Source organism: Nerophis ophidion, linkage group LG03 (assembly GCF_033978795.1).
Source record: "Nerophis ophidion isolate RoL-2023_Sa linkage group LG03, RoL_Noph_v1.0, whole genome shotgun sequence".
NCBI lineage: Eukaryota > Metazoa > Chordata > Actinopteri > Syngnathiformes > Syngnathidae > Nerophis > Nerophis ophidion.
In genome coordinates, this window is record NC_084613.1 from 42,884,324 (window position 1) to 42,907,949 (window position 23,626).

The 23,626-nt window shown below is 40.7% G+C and overlaps 1 protein-coding gene across 2 annotated transcripts in view; it reads right to left on the reverse strand.

The window, feature by feature from the left end:
- Positions 1–23,626, reverse strand: part of lg03h14orf180 (linkage group 03 C14orf180 homolog) — a 49,638-nt gene that overhangs the window by 12,211 nt on the left and 13,801 nt on the right. For both annotated transcript variants that reach the window (XM_061895265.1, XM_061895266.1), the window contains exons 5-8: positions 16,854–16,884; positions 16,670–16,778; positions 5,814–5,977; positions 2,880–3,006 (exon numbers count right to left, since the gene is read on the reverse strand). In XM_061895265.1, coding sequence (XP_061751249.1) covers positions 2,880–3,006; positions 5,814–5,977; positions 16,670–16,778; positions 16,854–16,884 — 431 coding nt within the window. The remainder of the gene's footprint in view (positions 1–2,879; positions 3,007–5,813; positions 5,978–16,669; positions 16,779–16,853; positions 16,885–23,626) is intronic.

The following is a 23,626-nucleotide window of genomic DNA, read 5'->3' on the forward strand; positions in this document are numbered from 1 at the left end:
TCGACAATGTGTGGCGCATAATGAAGCGTAAAATAAGACAGTTTAGACCCCGTACTGTTGAACGACTGAAGCTCTACATAAAACAAGAATAGGAAAGAATTCCACTTTCAAAGTTTCAACAATTAGTTTCCTCGGTTCCTAAACGTTTATTCAGTGTTGTTAAAAGAAAAGGTGATGTAACACAGTGGTGAACATGCCCTTTCCCAACTACTTTGGCACGTGTTGCAGCCATGAAATTCTAAGTTAATTAATTGCAAAAAAAAATAAAAATAAAGTTTATGAGTTTGAACACCAAATATCTTGTCTTTGTAGTGCATTCAATTGAATATGGGTTGAAAAGGATTTGCAAATCATTGTATTCCGTTTATATTTACATTTAACACAATTTCCCAACTAATTGGGAAACAGGGTTTGTATATTTGTAATGTAGTAATGGGCACATTCATAATACCATTTAAATATTTACGTGTTTTGATCATTTTAAGCATATGCTTACTCACTACAGACAATATGAGAGCCAACAAACATAATACAACATCCCTTATTGTACAAGGTCTGCTCTCATTAGGATGTTGACTGCTGGGATGTTCATATATTCTCATTTGGATGAAGAATGTCTCAAAATCCTTGCGAAAAAACAGGAAGGGGGGAACAAGCATTTTTCCTGTCGTTCTCGCCAGTTCCAGTTCCTAAATTGCGATCATAGTGTCCCAATTTGTCGGGATTGTTTCTTAATCATCTATTTTTCAAGTGAGAGGCATAATTTATGATCTAGAACAGGGGTCGGGAACATTTTTGTCTGAGAGAGCCATGAAAGCCAAATATTTTAAAATGTATTTCCATACGAGCCATATCATATTTTTTTTAACACTGAATAAAAACTAAATGCGTGTATTTTTTATGTAAGACCAACATTTTTAGAGTATAATAAGTCTCTAATTCTGTTATGGGTCACACCCCTGCTTCCTCTCTTCCCGCTATGTCTCCTCCTGCTGGGCGTCCGGACAAGCACACCACGGGCCACTCCCACATGTGCTCTCTCTCCGCTGCGGGCGTGCCTCCTCGCACCTGCAAACACTCACCAAACTACACACCTGCCTGTGATGAGCGAGCTGCCTTCAAGAGCAGACGCAGCCTGAGATCCGACGCGAGAACGTAGCTTCACATACCCAGTACAGTAAGCCCACACGTATCTAGCTCCTCTGCATGTGCAAACTATCTCCCTGTGCTCCTTCCCTGTTGTGCTCATTGTCTCCTGTGTTGTGTCGTCTTCCAGCCTCCCGCCATCCTTCCTTGTCGTCGAGTTGTGTGTCTCGTCACCTTGGACCTCCCGTGGATTTCCCTTGCCTTCCTGGACATCGACCTCACGCCTGCCTAACGACCACGAAACCAAGCTCCTGCCCTTGACCATCTGCCTGCTCCCCGACGTTCGATTCCGCCTTGCTCCTTGCTGGACTTCCGCCTGGATCCCAACACGCATCCTCAACACCCTCTGGCAACCATACTCAGATAAGTCTCACACTTCGTCACACTACATCTCTTTGGTTAAATACACATCTCACTCACACACTAAACTGTCATTAAATACGCTGACAGCTAACGACGTCATCGTTCCTCTGCCGTCTTCTTCTCCCGTTGTACCGTCACAAATTATTTTTAATACCATTGTTATTTCTTGAACAGGTGCAGTAGAAACGGATGGATGGATTAAAATGCATGACAATGTTTTATATTTTGAACGTTATTTTTAACGTCGCGATTACCAGCGGAATTGTTCATTACTTATCGTGTTAAGCAATGTCAGCTAAGATTTATCTGAGAGCCAGATGCAGCCATCAAAAGAGCCACATCTGGCTCTGGAGCTGTAGGTTCCCTACCTCTGATCTAAAATAAATTTGAAGGGAGCAAGAAAGCAAGAAAGCAGCAGATCACTTGATGACACAAACATAGGCACACAAAGTGATCACAACACCGCTAAGAATAATTTGTCTTCATTAGCGTTTATAATAACAATATCACTAATACTTGGTTAATATTTAAGTCACAAAATGTAAATGGAGTATTGTTAGCGCTTTTTGAATGGTTCTTAATCGGATTTTATGGGCGGAATAGAGAACCTCCAATTGACTGCGCTGTAAGCAGACTTTAATTCATGTTTATTTATTATTTAGAATGATTTTGTTTTAAGAAAGGCAAAATTCCCCAAAAAAGTTTAGTTCCCCTTTAAAGGACATAATTGTTTTGAAGTTAATGTTTATTTTTTTTATCTTCAGGTATCAAAATATTTATCATATTTTTTTTCCAGTTCTATGGCCTTCATCCCATCTTTTGCCATGGCAGCTACTTCTGTGGTGGTTAACACAGCTGTGTTTACCCTTAGGCACTCACTGAGTTGTGATGCGGTGGAACCGATGGATTTGCAACTTCAGAGGCATAACATGCCAGAAAAGTGAAATCCAAATGAATGGTTTGAGGTTCAAATCCATTTCATACCACTTTGTGTGATGTTTGCATGCATTTTAGGTTCAGTGGAGACTAAACTGTTCATGGATGTAGATTTGAACATCCTGGGATTGACTGCTGACCAGTCCATGGTGTACCCATAAAGGTCACGGAAAGTAAGCTTGGAGAGACATCAACTCACCCATGATATTAAACAGGATGAGTGGTTTAAAATTGATAGAAACAAATTAACTCAAAGTCATACATCTTTTGGGCATTGGACTTTGCAGGTTTCAAGATAATTAACATTCATCTAAAATCAAAGATGTACACCAGCTGGCAGCACTGGTTCGAAGTAAACACAAACACATATCTCTTTCCTGTGAATCTGTCAGAGCACAGTCACAGTCTCTGCCAGCTGTCCACTATTTCCATACCATGCACCGTGGTCTCCGGCTCCCGGAATCGAACCCTCCGTTCACCTGTCCGTCTGTGTTCTGTTTCCAACCCATAACTGGAGCTTGGCCTCTTGAGGATGGATGTGGGGATTCTTCCATTGGGTAACTAAATACAATACAAGCGCAACATTAAAAACTCACATTGCACGTGTAAGTGAATGCAATCAAAGTAACCTCCAAATATTGTACAATCATTTGCCTGCAATGGAGTATTCCGGTAACCTGACTCTCGTCAGATCTTTGTAGTTCGCTGAGCTCCACACAAGGATTTGGGGGTTCTCAATAGGAGATGTGTTTCAGAAGGCAGGGCCTTGTTAAAAAAAAAAATTCATTGTATGTGATTGGATAAACCACTTTTCCGTTATCTTGAATGACGTGCTACTTCAACCACTCACATGAAAATCAACCCGTGACGATGATGAGAGCAATGCTGGGAAATCCAAAACAAAACAGTTGACATATTGGATAATGACAGAGCGAAAAGTTAGATAACTTTTACTGAAACAACGCAGCAATGTCAGTAGACGATCGATGTTGCAAAACTGTTGCAATAGCAGAATCAATGTCAGCACACGACTCCTTCCTGCATGCTGCCATTGTTGTTTGACTCAGTCGCTTCTGCGCTACGTCACATCTATGAAATTCTGTGATGTGCGGTCAGGGGAGGCAGTGCCTCACCTGTGATCATGCAAAGAAATAAAATATATAATGATAAAATAATTGTAATTGTTAGTTTTAAATTTTCATTTAGCTTCACCAATTTGAATTATTTTTTCTTCAAAATCGTTGAATTTTCGCAGTCCCTCATAAAACTTCTCTGTCTGCCGTGCGGCCAGACCGCGTTCTTGTCTGGTGTGTTGCTGAGCGTTCAAAACGGCAGAGAAAAAATTCTGAGGTGCGGCAAACAGTTCTTGTGTCTCACGGTAGGGGCGCTCATGATCAGAGACATACGGTGGCGTAAGCAAGTCAAGTGCCGCAGCGAGTAACATGTCTTGTGTGTTGGTTGAACCATCAAAACGGCAGAGAAAAAAGTCTGAGGTGAGGCAAACAGTTCTCGTGTCTCACGATAGGGGCGGGGGCGCTCATGATCCCACACATACTGTGGCCTCAGCGGGTAAGTGCCGCAGCGTCTTATTTTTTCCGTCTCGTGCACACCGACTTTTAACATGGATGACTACATTTCCGCACTTAAACAGTTTTCTAAAGTGGACTTTCAAGCGAAGCAGGAGATAATTAGTAAAGGAAGACCAACGCCGGAGCTGAATGGTTTGTTTCAATCAGCAGGACAGAAAAATACTCGCTCTTTCCTAACGGAGTAGTATACGTGAGAAGACTGGCTTTGTGGATGTTCTGCAGGAAACCGCCTTTTCTACTTTACTTGTCTTCTTTTTTCAACCTGTGGAACTGTGTGGATTCAAATGGGATTTTGTGACCTAAAGATTTCCAAAGAAGAGTCACCAAACATGAGCGGTCAGCCGCTTATATTCAAAGCTAGATTGCGCTAAAAAAAGTTTGGGATGACGAGGATAGACTTGGCTTTGGATGAACAGCGGCGACTTAACATCAGTGTCCACAATGCTAAGGTAAAAGAGAACCGAGAGATTTTAAAATATGTCATCAATGCAACCTGCTTCCTCGCTAAACAGCAGCTCGCATTTCGTGGATATGATGAGAGTAGGAGCTCTGCTAATCGCGGAAACTATGTTGAACTCTTATAAGACTTTTAAAACTGAAGGAAGTGAAGGAGGACTTTTACCAGAAAGTGACGGCTATTTTTATCCAGAAGGACCGGCGCATGGACTTCATTTATAAGGTAAGACGGCGGTAACATTGTTTTTGTTTTGTTTTTAATGAAACGCACAGTTTGGGGCGACAGTTTGTATACGTAAAGAATGCAGATATGAAACATTACCTGTAAACTGCAGCCAATCAAATGGTAAATAATCTGCGCAGAGCGTATACTGTATATTTTAAAATCTGATTCTGATTACGTCAGTGCCTCACCAGCTATAAACCTCACCGCACGTCACTGATGAAATCCCACCCGGCGATCCTGATTGGTTCATTATTTTTTGCTATCAAGAAGGAGTCTGCAATGCCCTCAAGCCCAGATCCTTGTGTGGAGCTCAGCAAACTACAAGAATCCGGCGAGAGTCAGGTTGGTATTCCAGTAGAAGGTTCAACAAATTCAATTTCTGAATGTCGGGTTTCAGCTGATCTGAGTTATTTCAATCAATCCTGACTGTGTTCACTCTAAAATACAAAGTCACGATCAATCATGACCACATGATAACAGATTTTACAATTCACCACAACAACTGGGGACAGAAAAAAGAGTTTTTATTTACCCTGGTGGAAATATATATTATTTTTATTGAAAAAAAATAATAAATAAATAATAATAATATTGGACTTGAGTAACAGATAAGTATTGCCAGAGTCAATGTGTAAGTTTGAATGCAGAATTGTATTGAAAAATGAAGGGGTTTTAATTTAGGTGCAATCCCATGGGCAAAAACACATAGATGCAGATGAAAATAATATCTCCCATTTGTTTGGATATATTTGACAGGTCAATGCAAATGAAAAGTAAATATTGTATATATTTATATAATAATAAAAATAATAAAATAAAAACAAATGATGTCAATTTTTTTATTTAATTTTTACAAATCCAAATATTAAATATCTAAAATCAAGGATTTTTAAAAAATTGTCTATCAAGATAAGTTTTTCTTTGCAGTATTATACAAGTAGTATATTTACAGGAGAGAGGAAACATGAAAAAAGTTAAGGTTTGTGCAACAAGCAGAGTAGGTTACCATGGTAACTACCCATAATTTCAGGGTTTACATACTCCATATTTTTACTTAACCTGCTTTCTGGACTACCCCCAGGTATTGTTGACTCTACCTTGGCTTTTGGCTCATCCTCCTGTTGTTGGCGAGTGTCCTTTCTATGGCGAACCTCTGAGTGTTTCTCCCGATGAGAATGAGGAAGACCTTTGACCGTGTCTCTGATAGACTCAGCAGCAGCAAAGTGTTTGGACAGCGCAGACACACACTGCCCTAAGGAGTCTGGCAACAGTCACAAAAAAAGAGTTTGATGAATGATGCTTGCTTTGAAGAAAGTTAAGCAGCAATAACATGCAAATTTACTCTGTCAGCACAATCTCAATGCGACTCACACAAACATCTCCACAAACTAAATGCTAGTTGGCCAACTGCACTAACTGTTTACACTCACCCGTAATCATCTTAATGTGAGAAAAATGTCTTCTACTGCCGGAAAAAGTAAGAAAAAAACCTCAGTTTGGGTGCCCCTGCTTCAAACTAAACACAGTCTTTGCACAGTCAATAATGGCTGCCTGATGATGTAATCAACTGATAAGCCAATCTGTGCTTCCAGTTATTGAATCAATTCAAGGACATTAAATGAAAAAATAAGCTATCATTTTCAAAGTAATGAGAAATGTGCTTTAAGGGAAATAAAAAAAATACTACTATCTTACTTTTTCAAGCATGTTTTTAGCCATCACAGATGCTGAATTAGTCATGCATCATATCTTCAATTTCATAATTAGTCTATATGTATACATCCCTCTTTTTAATCAGCCCCGTAACTTACACAACATGCAGCTATACAATCATTAAATAATTTTGCTGAATAAATGATACGTCTAATATTTTTTCTTTCTGACACCATGCAAATATAATGTTGACACAGAATCGTATGGCGGGGGATTTTCAGTTTGCACATACATTTTAGTGGTGCTAAATAAAACACTAAATAGTGCTCCCAAAACGGTGGTAAGTGTTGCTTAATCACATATGTATCATATAATTGCATTTTCTCCTTTCAGTATTGTGGGCATTTTTAAGCTATCAATTTTGCACGTGTTTTATTAAACCTTTAGTCAATCAGGTCCTAGTTCAGGTTAGGTCTCATCCCTGCTACTCGTAAAATGTAATCCAGTACAACCTGCCGCATGGGTAGATGGGACCCGCCAGCCCGGTAGGGTGACCCATCTGGGAGAAGGTAAACTCTGATCCAAAACCGCCCCTGCCTTGAGGCATACCTTTCTTAGGGAAGGCTTTGGGAGTAAACCCTGAGGAAAAAAATCAGGAGCCAGAGTCCCTAAGGTTGTCCACTGCTGCTCCAGCCTCATGTCATAGCGTGGAAACAACAAACGGGAAGCAACAGTCTACCAGTTATAAGCTACAATGCTTGATTGGCGTAGAGCATAGCACCAGGGGTTGCTTCCTACGGTGGGAGAGATCCTTGAATTTCATTGGACAGCTACTGCCCGCCTTAAGCTGGGCAGCCCCCAGCCAATTAGGTGCTGTGCCGCCACAGGCTGGAGTGACCTCTCCAGGGCGCAAGCCAGGGCAGAGTAGTATAGAGGTCAAGCTGTTGCCCATGCAGCAGGACCCCCCTCTTCACATTGATGATGGATCCAAAGGAGCAGCAAGAGCTGGTACAATTTGGCACCAACAGTGTCGCAGGAGTTGCCAGTGCACCGCTGGAGCCTTCCTCATTGGGTGCATGGGGATTAGGTAAAACAGACAAGCAAACTGTAAGACCTGCACCAAGCAAGAAACAAAGTATGAAAAACAGGTGCCCAGTCCTAAAACTGGGAAGCTGGAATGTCCGAACTATGACACCCGGACACTCAGATGATCTCCAAGACATCAGTGAATCAAGAAAAACGGCTGTCATTAACAATGAGCTACTGAGACTCCAGGTAGACATAGCTGCATTGCAAGAGACCCGCCTAGCCGACTCTGGTTGATGGTTGAACCAGGAGACAAAGGATCCGAACGCCTGATGACACTCCATCACCACACCTCTGATGTCCAAATGATCCTAGTCTGCGCATATGCCCCCACTCTAAAGTCTACAGCAGAAGTTAAGGATACATTTTATGCCAACTTGAGTGACGTCATCAAGAACATCCCCCCAATGCAACATCTCATCATCCTTGGTGACTTCAATACGAGAGTGGGAGCTGACCATGACTCATGGCCTTCCTGTCTTGGACACTTCGGAGTTGGCAAAGTCAATGAAAACGGGCAACGGCTACTAGAGTTGTGTTCCTACCATAACCTTTGCGTGACCAATTCCTATTTTCAGATGTAACCACAGCACAAGGTGACATGGCGCCAGCCCCGCTCAAAGTATTAGCATCAGCTAGACATGATCCTGATCCGACATGCCAACCTCAAGTTTGTGCTTGTTACTCGTAGTTACCACAACAAAGACTGCGACACCGACCATTCACTTGTCTGTTGCAAGATCAAGCTACAACCAAAAATGTTTCACAACTCCAAACAGAGAGGCAAGCCCCGCATTGATTCCGCCAGCATGCATCTTCCAGAGAAAGTAGAAGAGTTTGCCAAGTCCCTCAACAACATCCTATCTGAAGAACACCAGCACTACTCCGCCTCAGAAATGGGGCCACCTCAGGGAGGCCATTCAGAAAACAGCCCTTGCAACTTTTGGGAGGATGATCATCAAAAACAACGACTGGTTTGTTGCCAAGTCCAGCAAGATGACCCACGTCATTGAAGCAAAGAGTGCTGCCCTTACTGAATACAAACGCTCCCTAAATGAGAAGTCCCTGCAAGCACTGAGAAATACAAGAAGCAAAGTGCAACAGACTGCAAGACATTGTGCCAATGAATACTGGCAAAAACAAAAAATCCATCCAGTCTGCAGCTACCTCAGGTAACATCAGAGGGATGTACGAGGGCATCAAGGCTGCTCTGGGCCCAACACAGAACAACACAGCCCCCATAAAGACCACCGGTGGGGAAGTTATCACTGACAAGGGCAAGCAGATGGACAGATGGGTAGAGCACTATTCAGAACTCTACCCCAGAGAGAACACTGTAGTCGCCTCAGGCCCTGATGCCATTGAACAGCTGCCCATCATTGAGGAATTAGATGCTGAACCAGCACATGCTAAACTTCTCAAAGCGATTGACAGCTTAGCGACTGGCAAAGCACCTGGTACTGATGGCATCCCCCCAGATCTCATCAATCGCTGTAAAGACACCCTCCTGCAGCCTTTGCATGATGTCCTCTGCCAGTGCTGGAAAAAGGGAGCCGTGCTGTAGGACATGAGAGATGCCAAGATTGTCACCCTTTACAAAAATAAGGGCGACAGGAGCGACTGTAACAATTACAGGGGACTCTCCCTCCTGAATATGGTAGGAAAACTCTTTGCCCGTGTCGTGCTTGTGTGCCTTCAGAAACTTGCTGAGCGTGTTTACCCAGAATCTCAATGAGGCTTCCGCACCAAGCGCTCTACAGTGGACATGATATTCTCCCTACGCCAACTTCAGGAAAAATGCAGGGAACAACAGAAGTGCCTTTACACATATTCTTCATTGACCTGACCAAGGCTTTCGACCTGGTTAGCAGAGAAGGGCTCTTCAGCATCCTACCCAAGATTGGACGCCCTCCAAAGCTCCATAGTCTCATTACATCTTTCCATGACGACATAAAGGCAACCATCCAGTATGAGGGTAGCATATCCAACCCATTTCACATGAAAATCGGAGTCAAGAAAGGTTGCGTCCTTGCGCCTACCCTTTTCGGCATCTTCTTTGCACTGCTCATCAAACATGCTTTTGGGACTGCAACAGAAGGGGTATATTTACGTACAAGATCTGACGGCCGACTTTTCAACCTAGCCCGTCTTAAAGCAAGGACCAAAGTCCGTGAGACAATCATCCGGGACATGCTATTTGCTGATGATGCCGTCATCATTTTGCACACTGAACAAGAACTTCAGTGCCTTATGGACAGATTCTCCCAGGCCTGCAAAGACTTTGGGCTTTCCATCAGCCTAAACACGACCAATGTGCTAGGTCAGGAAGTGAACACTCCACCAGCCATCACAATCGATAAGCACCAACTCGAAATCGTACACCAATTCACTTACCTGGTATCCACCATCAGTGACAATCTGTCCCTTGATGGTGAGATCAACAAACGTATCGGCAAAGCTGCCACAACCATAGGGCGCCTCACAACCTGTGTCTGGGAGAACCGGGAGCTGACAACTCTTACCAAGATGGCAGTGTACAATGCCTGCATTGTCAGCACTCTTCTCTACGGCAACGAAACATGGACAATATACTCCAAACAGGAGCGAAACATGGACAACATACTCCAAACAGGAGCGTAAACTGAACACCTTCCACATGCGCTGCCTTTGCCGCATCCTCTGCATCCATTGAAGTGACGAATGCCCAAGTCCTCCAACGCGCTGGTCTTCCTACCATGTTCACGCTGCTCAGACAACGCAGGCTGCGTTGGCTCGGCCACGTGTGCGAGGATGGACTTATCCCAAAGGACATCCTGTATGGCGAACTTGCCTCTGGCAAGAGATCTGTTGGCCGGCCAAAACTGCGCTTCAAAGATCTCTGCAAGCAGGATATGAAAGCTCTTGACATAAACACTGAACATTGGGAAGATGTAGCGGCTGACCGCAGCAAATGGCGCAGTGTCCTTCACAAACAGCTGAAGACTGGAGAGGAAAAGATCCATGCCACAGCTAATGAAAAAAGAACCAAGTGGAAGACAAACACTCCTGCAGTTGCCCCTTCCAGCTACATCTGCAATAAATGCGGCCGTGTTTGCCTCTCCCACATCGGACTCATCAGCCACAGCAGGCGTTGTCGCTGAGTTTAAACTTGACCTCTGGACTGGCGCAGATTCCATAGTCGTTATGACTGACGGAGGCCTAAGGAGGAGTCAATCAGGCCCTAAAATGACATATACCTGTGAATACAGTGCTACGTTGGTTTTTGTAATGCTTACTTTTCGTATGATATGAATGCAGCTGAGATAGGCTCCAGCACCCCCCGCCACCCCAAAAGGGACAAGCGGTAGAGAATGGAGGAATGGATGGTTAAGGTTGCGCATTTCATACATTTACACGATTCCGGTTCTGAACAATTCTCAATTCCGATTCTCTTAACAGGCGGGGCACACATTGACTATGTTATTTTTAAGCGTTATATAAATAGAAACCCTTTGAAGTTGAATATAAATGTTCCTATTTTTCTTTACAGAGGAAACATTTTCACAAAAGTTTGACTTTATTTTTGTAAACCTCATAAAAAAAACATTTACACTTATCCGATGTAATCTGTACACAAAAACTAAAAAATGCAAAAATTATCTTTTATAACTCATTTAAATCCTTTTTTTGCCCTCAAAGTCCTCTTGTGTCCAGGAAATTATTTGCTGAATTTTAAATAATCTATTTTGAGAAAATAAAAATATAGCAATTTTATGGATCGATCTGTCTTCCTCTTACGTGTAGCCTGGCAGTGGCCGCTGAACAGCGACAATTCAGCCCAGCAGTTGTTGTTATATTATCTTCTCTCCAGAGCAGGGATGTCAAACATAAGGCCCATAGGCCTGATCAGGTTCAATCTGGACTGCGAGATGAGTTTGCTAAGTGTAAAATTGAGCTGCATTGTAAGTTAAAGAAACTGTTGTTCTACATGTGTCCACTTGATGTCGCAATTGCATTTTCGTTAGGCAAGTGAATTGTTTATACTGGGGCAAGCAAGTACACCAAGCAAGAGGTACACAGTGAAGCGGGACTGTGACTCCTCCCCCTTGACCCAACGTAAAACAGACAGGTGTAAAATAAATAATTGGTAACCCCACATAAAATGCTGCATGATATAGTTCTGTGAAAATGATTGTTTTCTGTGGAAATTTAAAGAGAGTGAACAGTGTGTGATTTACTGCAATACTGTCAAGTCTTTTAAGTTTTTATTTTTGGTTTGTTGATATGGTTCACACCAGTGACGTGCTGTCAGGGAACGCAAGTGAGGCAGTCCTTCACTTGCCTCCAGGTGGCTTAACCATGAAATGTTCGAAAACAAAGTAATAAAATAAAACAAGTTTTAATATTTGTCTTTTGGTTTATGCTTTCTATGTGATTTTGGTGTGGTTCCTGTATATTTTGATCATTTTCATGGTCAAAATCGCGGAAATTCCATGTTTCCTGATCAAAACAACGCAGCATACGAGAAGTGAGGCGGACACAGGCGGTGCCTCCACGGCTACACAGTGTGTATTGGGCGCGTGCGCGCGAGGGGGCGCATGATTGTTGCCAAGGGGAAAAAGTCAGGCCATGAGGCAACATGTACCTCTGCCTCAAGGTAGAGGGCGATATATTGTCATTTTGCAGTTCAATGCCTCAGCAGTACTCTGACTCGCCACACTCGGAGAAGCGGGGGCGTTTAGGCTAGCAGACACAGGTCTCTCCAGCGGAAGCCAGGATTTTTTTTTCTTTAAAAAAAAAATATATTTATAACAAACACGGCATTTTTATTAGAGTAAGCTAGCGTTTGTGGGTGTTTTCTGTCAGATGCAAAAATATTGTTTAATTTTTTGGAATTAAATTGAAATAAATTTATGTTTCTGCCAATATGGAGGATTATATACTGTATCCAAGATGAAATACTTCTCTAAACTGAATTTTAAGACAAAATGAATGTGGTCATACAAAGTACGTTTTCATGAAAGATAGCTATTGCTGCTTCAGATACAAATGCAGAAAGGTAATGTACACTCACAATAGTTGATTTATTTTGTTAAAAGAAAATGGGAACAAAAAGTATTTAATAACAATTTTATTAAATAATGTTTAGAACCATTTATCATATCATAATATCATTATGATTACGTTTTTATGAAATGGAATAACTCCCCTTTTTTCCTTTTACTCTAATGTACATCTTAAATCAACAATTACTAGAGCTGCACATATGAATTTAAGTTAAAAAAAAGAAGAAAAAAAGGTATGCATGCCTCACCTGGTGTTTAGTTCACCACACGTCACTGGTTCACACATTGCACAGCTTTTATTTTTCATACGATACACAGTGATGCCTAGAAAGCAGAAAGGTGCTCAACCCTCTTGAATAGTTTCTACTTCTGTTTGTTTGTGTGGTTTGTTGAGTTAGCACAGGATTAATATGTGGGAATGACAAATGAAGTATTTGATACATAGAAGAGTTTTTAGTTATGCTTTATTTTCTTTTTTGTTTAATCTGAGATGGGCTGTGACTTGAAGTTCAATTGCTTTGTAGATACACTGCAATACACTAAGTCTAAGTTCATTGTGTTCTTTATGGTGTTTTTGAAACTGCAACATTTTTTTCCTCAGAATGTTTAAATTAACTTAAAGTGTTTTGTCAAGAGGATTATTTGTGTTATGTACATTTTCAGAATCTGCTTAGAATTCAAGTTTCATAGAATATTCCATAGGAACTGCTTGGGTTCATGTTGACCCCACTTGTGGAGGAGTGGCTAGTGATAAAAAAACAAAACTGTAATTTCTTAGAATGATCACAAAAATAAATACACATCTAAATGGCCTCATGTCACAAAAAGGTTTCATCAACAATACCTTGAATATGAAAACAAAAAATTATTTGTTCTAGAGTTTGAAGAATAACAACCCAGTTTATTGCAAATACACATTGATTTTAATTGGGGTCATTTTAGACCCCAGTTATGGAAGAGTGTAGGTATTTGTAGATTGTGTGTCCAAGGGTTAATAAATGTAGTCTCTTTATTCTTAGGGAAGCAGTTGGCTGCTATTGTTGTGGGTTGTGCAGCCCTTTGAGACACTCGTGATTTAGGGCTATATAAATCACACTTGCCAACCCTCCCGGATTTTCCAGGAGACTCCCGAAATTCAGCGCCTCTCCCGAAAACCTCCTGGGAGAAATTTTCTCCCGAAATTCAGGCGAAGCTGGAGGCCACGCCTCCTCCAGCTCAATGCGGACCTGAGTGATGTGCACAAAGAGCGTGTCTGCCCAATGACGTTATAACTGTAGAATGATCGAGGGCGAGTTCTTGGTTTCTTATGTGGGTTTATTGCTAGGCAGTTTCATTATCGTCCTCCCAGCGCGGTAAAACAACACACAACAACAGCTGTCCAAATTCGTCTACCTAAAGCAGTTCGTCTGCCAAACAGCAATGTGTTGTGACACTCTTAAACAGGACAATACTGCCATCTAGTGTACATGCATATGGTTAGAAAAACAAGGATGGAATATTCAACCCTCAACTCAACAATGAGTAGATGAGTGTTATGTGTGTGTAAATGTGTAAATAAAAAAACACTGAAATTCAAGTATTTGTTATATATATATATATATATATATATATATATATATATATATATATATATATATATATATATATATATATATATAAATATATATATATATATATATATGCCGTTTGTAGCTGAGATAGGTGCCAGCGCCCCCCGCGACCCCGAAAGGGAATAAGCGGTAGAAAATGGATGGATATATATATATATATATATATATATATATATATATATATATATATATATATATATATATAGTTGTGATCAAAATTATTCAACCCCCACACTATTTTGGTGTTTTAGCAAGTTGGACATTTATTTTGTACTCTGTTTATAGTCATATCAAATAAAGATGTGTGAAATAGACAAATGCAACTTAAATTGTAACACTATATTTTACAAAATACCAAAAAAGGACATTTTTCTTAATATCTCATTGACAAAATGATTCAACCCCCTAGTTACATGCATCTTTAGTACTTAGTAGAACACCTTTTGGCAGTCATTACATCCTTCAAACGTGATACATAACCGGACACAAGCTTCTTGCAACGATCTACAGGTATTTTAGCCCATTCCTCTTGGGCAAAGGCCTCCAGTTCATTCATATTCTTGGGCTTGCGTGCTGCAACTGCCTTCTTCAAGTCCCACCACAGGTTTCCATAGGATTTAGGTCTGGCGACTGTAAAGGCCACTCCAGAGTCTTCCAGCCCTTCTTCTGCAACCAGTCTGATGTTGATTTGGAGGTATGCTTGGGATCGTTGTCCTGTTGGAAGGTCCAACGTCTCCCAAGCCTCAGCTTCGTCACTGACTTCATGATATTTGCAGTTAATATATCCTGGTAGGAAATAGAATTCATAATGCCTTGAACGTGCTTGAGATTCCCGGTACCTGAGCCAGAGAAACAGCCCCAGAGCATGATTGACCCCCCACCATGCTTAACAGTAGGCAAGGTGTTCTTCTCTTTGTAAGCTTTATTTTTTCTCCTCCAGACATAACGTTGATTCATAGGCCCAAAGAGTTCCAGTTTTGTCTCATCACTCCATAGAACAGTTTCCCAAAACCTTTGGGGTTTGTCCAGAGGATTTTTGGCATAGTGGAGTCTATTTTTCTTGTGCCTGGTAGTCAGAAGTGGGGTGCGCCTGGGAGTTCTGGCATGGAGGCCTTCATCTCGTAGTGCGCGCCTTATTGTCTGGGACGAAACCTGCATTCCCCCCTCTGCAATGTCCTGTTGTAGTTCCTCAGCTGTTACCAGGGGGTTTTTCACCACTGTACACACACAGCATCCTCTTTCTACCACGCCCATGTAATGTTTCCACTGTGCCTTTAGCTTTAAACTTGCGAATTATTCTCCCAACTGTGTCTCTTGGAATGTGTAATGTCTTTGCTATTATTTGTATCCATATCCTTTCTTATGAAGATAAATTACCTCCTCTCTTGACTTCTTTGACCACTCCCTGGACTTCACCATGTTGCAAATACACCATTGACCAACTACAAGAAGCTGCGCGTCACAGTCTTTTTCAAACAGTTTAATTGTTGCTCGTACTGGTTCTAATCACATCTACAGGTGTTTTCAACACCTGATTGAAAAGACCTTATTTAAATTCTGTTCTTGAATAATTTTGTCAATGAGATATTAAGAAAAATGTCCTTTTTTGGTATTTTGTAAAATACAGTGTTACAATTTAAGTTGCATTTGTCTATTTGACACATCTTTATTTGATATGACTATAAACAAAATACGGAATAAATGTCCAACTTGCTAAAACACCAAAATTGTGTGGGGGTTGAATAATTTTGATCACAACTGTGTATATATATATATATATATATATATATATATATATATATATATATATATATATATATATATATATATATATATATATATATATATATATATATATATATACACATATATATATGAAATACTTGACTTGGTGGATCTATGAATCTAGCTGTAAATATACTCCTCACCTCTTAACCACGCCCCCCACCTCCCGAAATCGGAAGTCTCAAGGTTGGCAAGTATGATATAAATGAACTTTGATTGATTGATATTTCTTTTGGTCAGTGGACTGAGTATCGAAAATAGGAATCGACGTTTGAAAATGTGGAAGTTCCAGGGAGAACCTAACCTGGTTCCAAAGAATGCTCAATGCCCAAACCGAGATTTGATTTTTGTCAAGAGTTTTTCTCGGTTATGGCACGGTCAAACATTGCACATAACAAACTATTTCATTTGCACACCTAATCATATCCCTCCATCCATGGTGTACCATGTGTCCATCTATCATTCCACAAAATCGAGTGCCCAAACAAAAGAATCCCACATGTTCATTTATCCGTTTTATTTTTCATTCATATCTATATTTGCATTGTTTTTTACATGTAAAATGAATGCTCATTCTCTATAAAATATGTGTTTTGTTAACATTTTTGAATATATGTAACGGCTTAACTGAATTTCCAATATTTCTTGTGGTTCCTTTGGTTTTTTTACGGTTCCATTTTTGTGCAAAATTTCTTAATGGATTACTAATGAAAACTGAGGCATAAGTGTATTACCAAAAGAAAGATGTTTATTATCATTTTGAGTACGACATACCTGAATATTCAGTCTTGCCAATCTCAGCATAGACTGTGGCCATGAGCTCCAGGCTTCTGGCAGTAATCGGATGGTCATTACCAAAGGTCTTTTGGTGGATCTTCGTAGCCTGACAGACCAATTAAGGTTACCAAATGTCTGATTGATTATCAACATTGAGAAAGCAATGGAAATGTATACGTACCTTACCACTGTACTCTAGTGCAAGATGAGGCCTGGAAGAAAAATGTAGGAAAAAACACAATGAATCACATGTAATAGAGCGGACCTCTGCCAAGGCTTAAACATTTTGTCACCTACACAATCAATAGGTGAGTGAGCATAATCTATCAATCTTTATTATTAAAAGGGGGTAACGTTTCATACAAAGAGACTCGTCTTGATTCAAGAAGCGAACAAAAAGAAATAAAAATAACAGAATACAACCTAATCGAAAAAAAAAATGAATGTATTGCAGAATTTTTTTGTATTATTTTTAATCAAACTTGAATTTAATTTGATGCACGTTTTGTTTTTTCCCTACCATTTTTTTGTACTCCAAAATAGAAATGTAACATTATTAAAAGATTAATGTAGAAACATTCCTAAACACAGGTAAAATGACCTGTGCTACCCCCCACCCCCGACGGATTGTGGGATCTGTATATAAGGAGGACGGCCCAGAGTGTGAACGATAATATATTTGCAAAGGTAACAAAAGCAATACCTAAACCACAGCACTTCCTGCCTATGTATATTTCATGTCCTGTATGTGGGACAAGGAAGTGCCATTTGGGTCAAGTGCTGGTGGTCAGGGGAGCTCATCTGTTTCATTGCCTGCGGGGTGCGGGTAGGGGGGCAACAATGACACCGAACTCTAAAATCTGTGACGACACACAGGAAGCACTAAACGGAATGGGAGATGTTAGTGTTATTGCAGGCTTACTGGCACGTGTCCGCATGTCTGCCTTGTGTTAATCTATGTAAACACATCACAGGAGATATGAGAGCTAACAGGTGAGCAAGAAAGTCAGGCGTGGACGTCCGTCACCCTCCCGTGTTGAGTAAACATGTAGAGCAAGCTCTGTTTAGTGTGACAGAATGTCGGACTCGCCGCCCCAAAGCCACATCCCTTCAATAAGTAATGCCCCGGTGTCGGGTTGCCTGTTTAAAAGGGCCCTCCTAAGGGACACCTGAGCAGAGAAGACCTGAAAGGAACTTTCTACCACATCGCTGAAAGACTGATGAAGGCAATGAGTGCTCTTTTTTTTTTTTTTCCAAGAAAACAGGATCTTATTTAAAGGAGGGCATGTTAATACTTGTACCCAAAACGTCATCCTCCAGTGTACTTGCGTACACAACTTTAACCACTGTTTCTTTTCTACTACAGTGGAAATGTACAAAAAAGGAGGCTGCACTGTATATGTACTGTATATTTATATTCATATGTATAATTTTATGTACACAATACAGTAAACCCACTAGTCTTTCTGGTCTAACCTAAAACACTATAACCATTATAACCTTTATAACTCACGCGCACACAAACACACACCCACTGCAAATTATTATTTGAATTGCCAAAATTTAACATTTTATTTCTAAAAATGTCCCTAGTTTTAAGAGCTATGTACTTATTTGTAATAGTTGACTTGACATTATAATCTTGATTTAGGCATTAATAATTATAACTGTGAACACGGAAGTAGCAGTCCACAACATTGCTGTTGTTGTTGTTTTAAACATTTACTCAAAAAAAAGCTAGAAGGCTGAATTTATTTTGAAAAAGGGGGACTGGTGGAGTGTTATTTCACGCAACGGTGCATTGTAACTTGTAAGTGGATGACTGGACCAGACACGACGTGAAGCGGGGCGGTGAAGGAGAGGCCCGGCTAGCAGCCAGGAGCAGCAGGACCACCACCTCGCAACGGTGAGACCGGCAGCGGGGCGGCGAAAGGAGAGGCCCGACTAGCAGCTAGCAGCAGCGAGACCACCTTTCTAGCGGCGGCGAGTGACGACAGCGGGGCGCCGAATGAGAGGCCCGCCTAGCGGCTAACGGTTAGCGACCGGGAGCAGCAAGACCACCTCGCGGCGACGAGACCGGCAAAAGAAAACCAAGTGAATCAAGAAAATGACAGCGAAACACAAGAAACTCGAGGAAGACGTGGAGGAGATTAGAACATCTTAACTCCCTGTCGGAGGATGTAAGGACAGTGGCCAAGCAGAAAGACACACTCATGGAGTTGTTGACCGAAATCAAAATGCTAAAAAATATCATCAAGGAGAAAGACAAGAAAATTGTCGACCTAGAAGCAAGAATTGATGAACTTGAACAATACACCAGAATGGACGATTTGATTATAAGCGGACTGGAAACCAAACATCGCACGTAAGCAGGGACGCTGACAAGTACGCCGGAGCCCCGACAGACCAACTTGAGACACTTGAACGGCAAGTAATTAACTTTTTCAAAAGTAAGAACATATCTCTTCAAAGTGGTAGCATTTTGGCGTGCCATACTATCCCCAGGAAAGACAGCAGAACCAACCCAGCCATTGTGATCCGATTTGTGAATCGAAAACATAAAACAGAGTTACAACGGCAGAGAAGGAATCTGAAGGGAACAGGGGTTTACATCAATGAACATCTTGCAAAGAAGAACGCCGACATTGCAAGACAAGCACGCATCCTCAGAAAAGAAAACAAGATACAAGCAACATGGACACTAAACTGTAAAATCATGATTCGGCTAAATGGAGCATATGAAGAAGCCAAAGTTCCTTGGAAACTGATCAAGGAGCTCTTTGTATTATTAGGTCCATCAGTGCTAAATATTATAAACTTATAATTTTCCTCGGGCACTGTTCCCCTGGCATTCAAAAAAGTGGTTATTCATCCACTTCTTAAAAGACCTGACCTCATGGTAAACTACCGACCGGTGTCTCACCTTCCCTTTATTTCAAAAATCCTTGAAAAAATTGTTGCGGAGCAGTTAAATGAACACTTAGCGTCTAACAATTTATGTGAAACCTTTCAATCCGGTTTCAGGGCAAATCACTCTACGGAGACAGCCCTCGCAAAAATGACTAATGATCTATTGCTAACGATGGATTCTGATGCGTCACCTATGTTGCTGCTCCTCGATCTTAGCGCTGCTTTCGATACCGTCGATCATAATATTTTATTAGAACGTATCAAAACACGAATTGGTATGTCAGACTTAGCCCTTTCTTGGTTTAACTCTTATCTTACTGACAGGATGCAGTGCGTCTCCCATAACAATGTGCAATGTGACCTCGGACTACGTTAAGGTAACGTGTGGAGTTCCCCAGGGTTCGGTCCTTGGCTCTGCACTCTTCAGGATCTACATGCTGCCGCTAGGTGACATCATACGCAAATACGGTGTTAGCTTTCACTGTTATGCTGATGACACCCAACTCTACATGCCCCTAAAGCTGACCAACACACCGGATTTAAGTCAGCTGGAGGCGTGTCTTAATGAAATTAAACAATGGATGTCCGCTAACTTTTTGCAACTCCACGGCAAAAACGTCTCGCCTCGACTACTGTAACGTATTATTTTCGGGTTTCCCCATGTCTAGCATTAAAAGATTACAGTTGGTACAAAATGCGGCTGCTAGACTTTTGACAAGCACAAGAAAGTTTGATCACATTACGCCTGTACTGGCTCACCTGCACTGGCTTCCTGTGCACTTAAGATGTGACTTTAAGGTTTTACTACTTACGTATAAAATACTACACGGTCTAGCTCCATCCAATCTTGCCGATTGTATTGTACCATATGTCCCGGCAAGAAATCTGCGTTCAAAGGACTCCGGCTTATTAGTGATTCCCAAAGCCCAAAAAAAGTCTGCGGGCTATAGAGCGTTTTCATTTCGGGCTCCAGTACTCTGGAATGCCCTCCCGGTAAAAGTTCGAGATGCACCTCAGTAGAAGCATTTAAGTCTCACCTTAAAACTCATTTGTATACTCTAGCATTTAAATAGACGCCCTTTTTAGACCAGTTGATCTGCCATTTCTTTCTTTTTCTCCTATGTCCCACTCTCCCTTGTGGAGGGGGTCCGGTCCAATCCGGTGGCCATGTACTGCTTGCCTGTGTATCGGCTTGGGACATCTCTGCGCTGCTGATCCGCCTCCGCTTGGGATGTTTTCCTGCTGGCTCCGCTGTGAACGGGACTCTCGCTGCTGTGTTGGATCCGCTTTGGACTGGACTCTGGCGACTGTGTTGGATCCATTATGGATTGAACTTTCACAGTATCATGTTAGACCCGCTCGACACCCATTGCTTTCCTCCTCTCCAAGGTTCTCATAGTCATCATTGTCAGGGACGTCCCACTGGGTCATCATTGTCACCGACGTCCCACTGGGTGTGAGTTTTCCTTGCGCTTGTGTGGGCCTACCGAGGATGTCGTAGTGGTTTCTGTTGTGGTTTGTGCAGCCCTTTGAGACACTAGTGATTTAGGGCTATATAAGTAAACATTGATTGATTGATTGAAAGTTGTCACGATTCGAGAGCTCTGTGACTTGGATCAATATAGATGAGACCTGCTAGGCGTATGACGGACATGGCTCATCCTTGGCTGGAGACGGGGAAGGCTTTGCGACGGGAAGGTGAGACAACTGAGAATCAAGCGTTTTCAAGAGCTGAATACATGGACTATAAATTACATGACTTTGAATATGACGTTGACCCAGAAAACCATCTGTTCAACTCAATCAATGCTACTTGTGACTACTACACCAAGGAACAATTTAATGACAATGTTAGCTTAGATAATACATTTTCTTTAATACATTTCAACTGCAGAAGCTTATATGCTAATCTCTCGAAGATTGACGAATACTTGAAGACTATAAACAGTAAAATCAAAATAATAGCACTTTCTGAAACATGGATCGATAAAGACAGAGGTATCGACTTATCCGTTGACGGGTATGAGTTGTATCACAGTAGTGGAAAAAACAAGAAGGGGGGAGGTGTGGCCCTGTTTGTTGACTGCGACTTGAAATGTAGACCTGTTGAATGTATGACAGTGGTAATCGACAATTTATTTGAATGTGTAACTGTGGAGGTAGAAATAGAAAAGAAGAGAAATGTTATTGCTACATGTTTATGTAGGACACTTGGGCCTAAGGTAGAAGCATTTAATGATAATCTGGAAGGATTACTGTGTAAGGTAAAGGAAAAGAAAACATTCGTCATGTGTGGCGACTATAACATAGACCTGTTAAGCTCACCCAGAAATAAATCAACAAGAAACTTCTTGGATGTGGTATATAGTAGAGGGCTTTATCCATTGATCACCAAACCCAGTAGAATAGTGACAAATTGTGCAATGTAATTGATCACATCTTTATAAATGACATAGAATATAAAGTGGACTAGTAATTAATGATATACGTGACCACTTACCTGTGTTTCTTACTTATGACTGTCAAATGTATAGAAAGAGGGAGGAGAAACCCCATAGGTATACAAGGAAAAGGACTGAAGAGGCAATAAATAAATGTAGGAAGGACTTATTTGAAGCATACTGGAATGAGGTGTATGTGGGAGAGGCAAATGCTGCATATGAGGCTTTTCTTAATATATATTTATCATTGTATGAAATGCTTAGTCCGAATGTATGGAAACAAAGAGACAGCTACAATAAAAAGCCTTGGATTATAAAGGGACTACAGAATGCTTGTAAAAAGAAAAACAAACTTTATAGAGACTTTATAAAAGTAAGACCAAAGGTTGCTGAAACGAAATATGAGGTTTACAAAAACAAATTGATAACAATAATGAGACAAGCTAAAAAAGAATATTATAATAACTTACTAGAAAAAAATAAAAACACTATCAAAGGAACTTGGAATATTCTGAGCAGGGTAATAGTAAAAACATCGGGGCCTACAAATCCACCAAGTTATTTTATCAATGAGAATAATAAGATGATAACAAATATGAAAGAAGTGGCAAATGGATTCAATTCTTTTTTTGTGAATGTTGGACCCAAATTGGCAGAGAGTATTGGAGAACATAAAGATATACAGAGTGGATGTAGAAGGGGAAGCAAAGTGCGACAGTCCAAGCTTTTAGGAGATGTTAGTGAAAATTAAATTCTATAGGTGGTAACAAAACTGAAAAATAAGGCATCAACAGACAGTGATGGTAAAGACATGATAATTGTAAAAAAGACTATTGGCAGTATCAACAAACCTCTGTGTTATGTTTTTAATCTCTCTTTTCAAACAGGGACTTTTCCAAATAGAATGAAGGTAGCAAAGGTAATTCCACTGTTTAAAACGGGGGATGAACATATATTTACTAATTACAGACCAGTGTCACTGCTGTCACAATTTTCTAAAATAATTGAAAAAATATTTGTGGAAAAATTAGACAGTTTTATTGAGAAGAACATGCTGTTAGGTGAGAGCCAGTATGGATTCAGAACCAATAGATCCACTGCTTCAGCTGTAATGAATATAATGGAGGATATAGCAACAGCAACTGATAATAGGAAACACACTATCGTGGTGGTAATCGATCTTAAAAAAGCATTTGAGACTATAGATCATTCTATATTATTGTCCAAGTTGCATTCACTTGGTTTGAGAGGAGTAGTTTTAGACTGGCTAAGAAGTTATTTAGATAATAGACAAGAGTTTGTGGATTTTATGGGTAATACATCTGAACAAATGAGGATTGAATGTCGAATTCCACAAGGTTCGGTTTTGGGACCAAAATTGTTTATTTTGTATATTAACGATATTTGTGAGGTATCAAAGTTATTTAAATTAGTTTGATTTGCAGACGACACCAACTTTTATAGTTCGGGACATGACTTAAAAGTGTTATCAATCCTTATTGAACAGGAAATGATTAAACTTAAGAGATGGTTTGATGTCAACAAATTATCATTAAATGTAAAAAAAAACAAATTTATGATTTTTGGTATGAGGAAAAGGGAG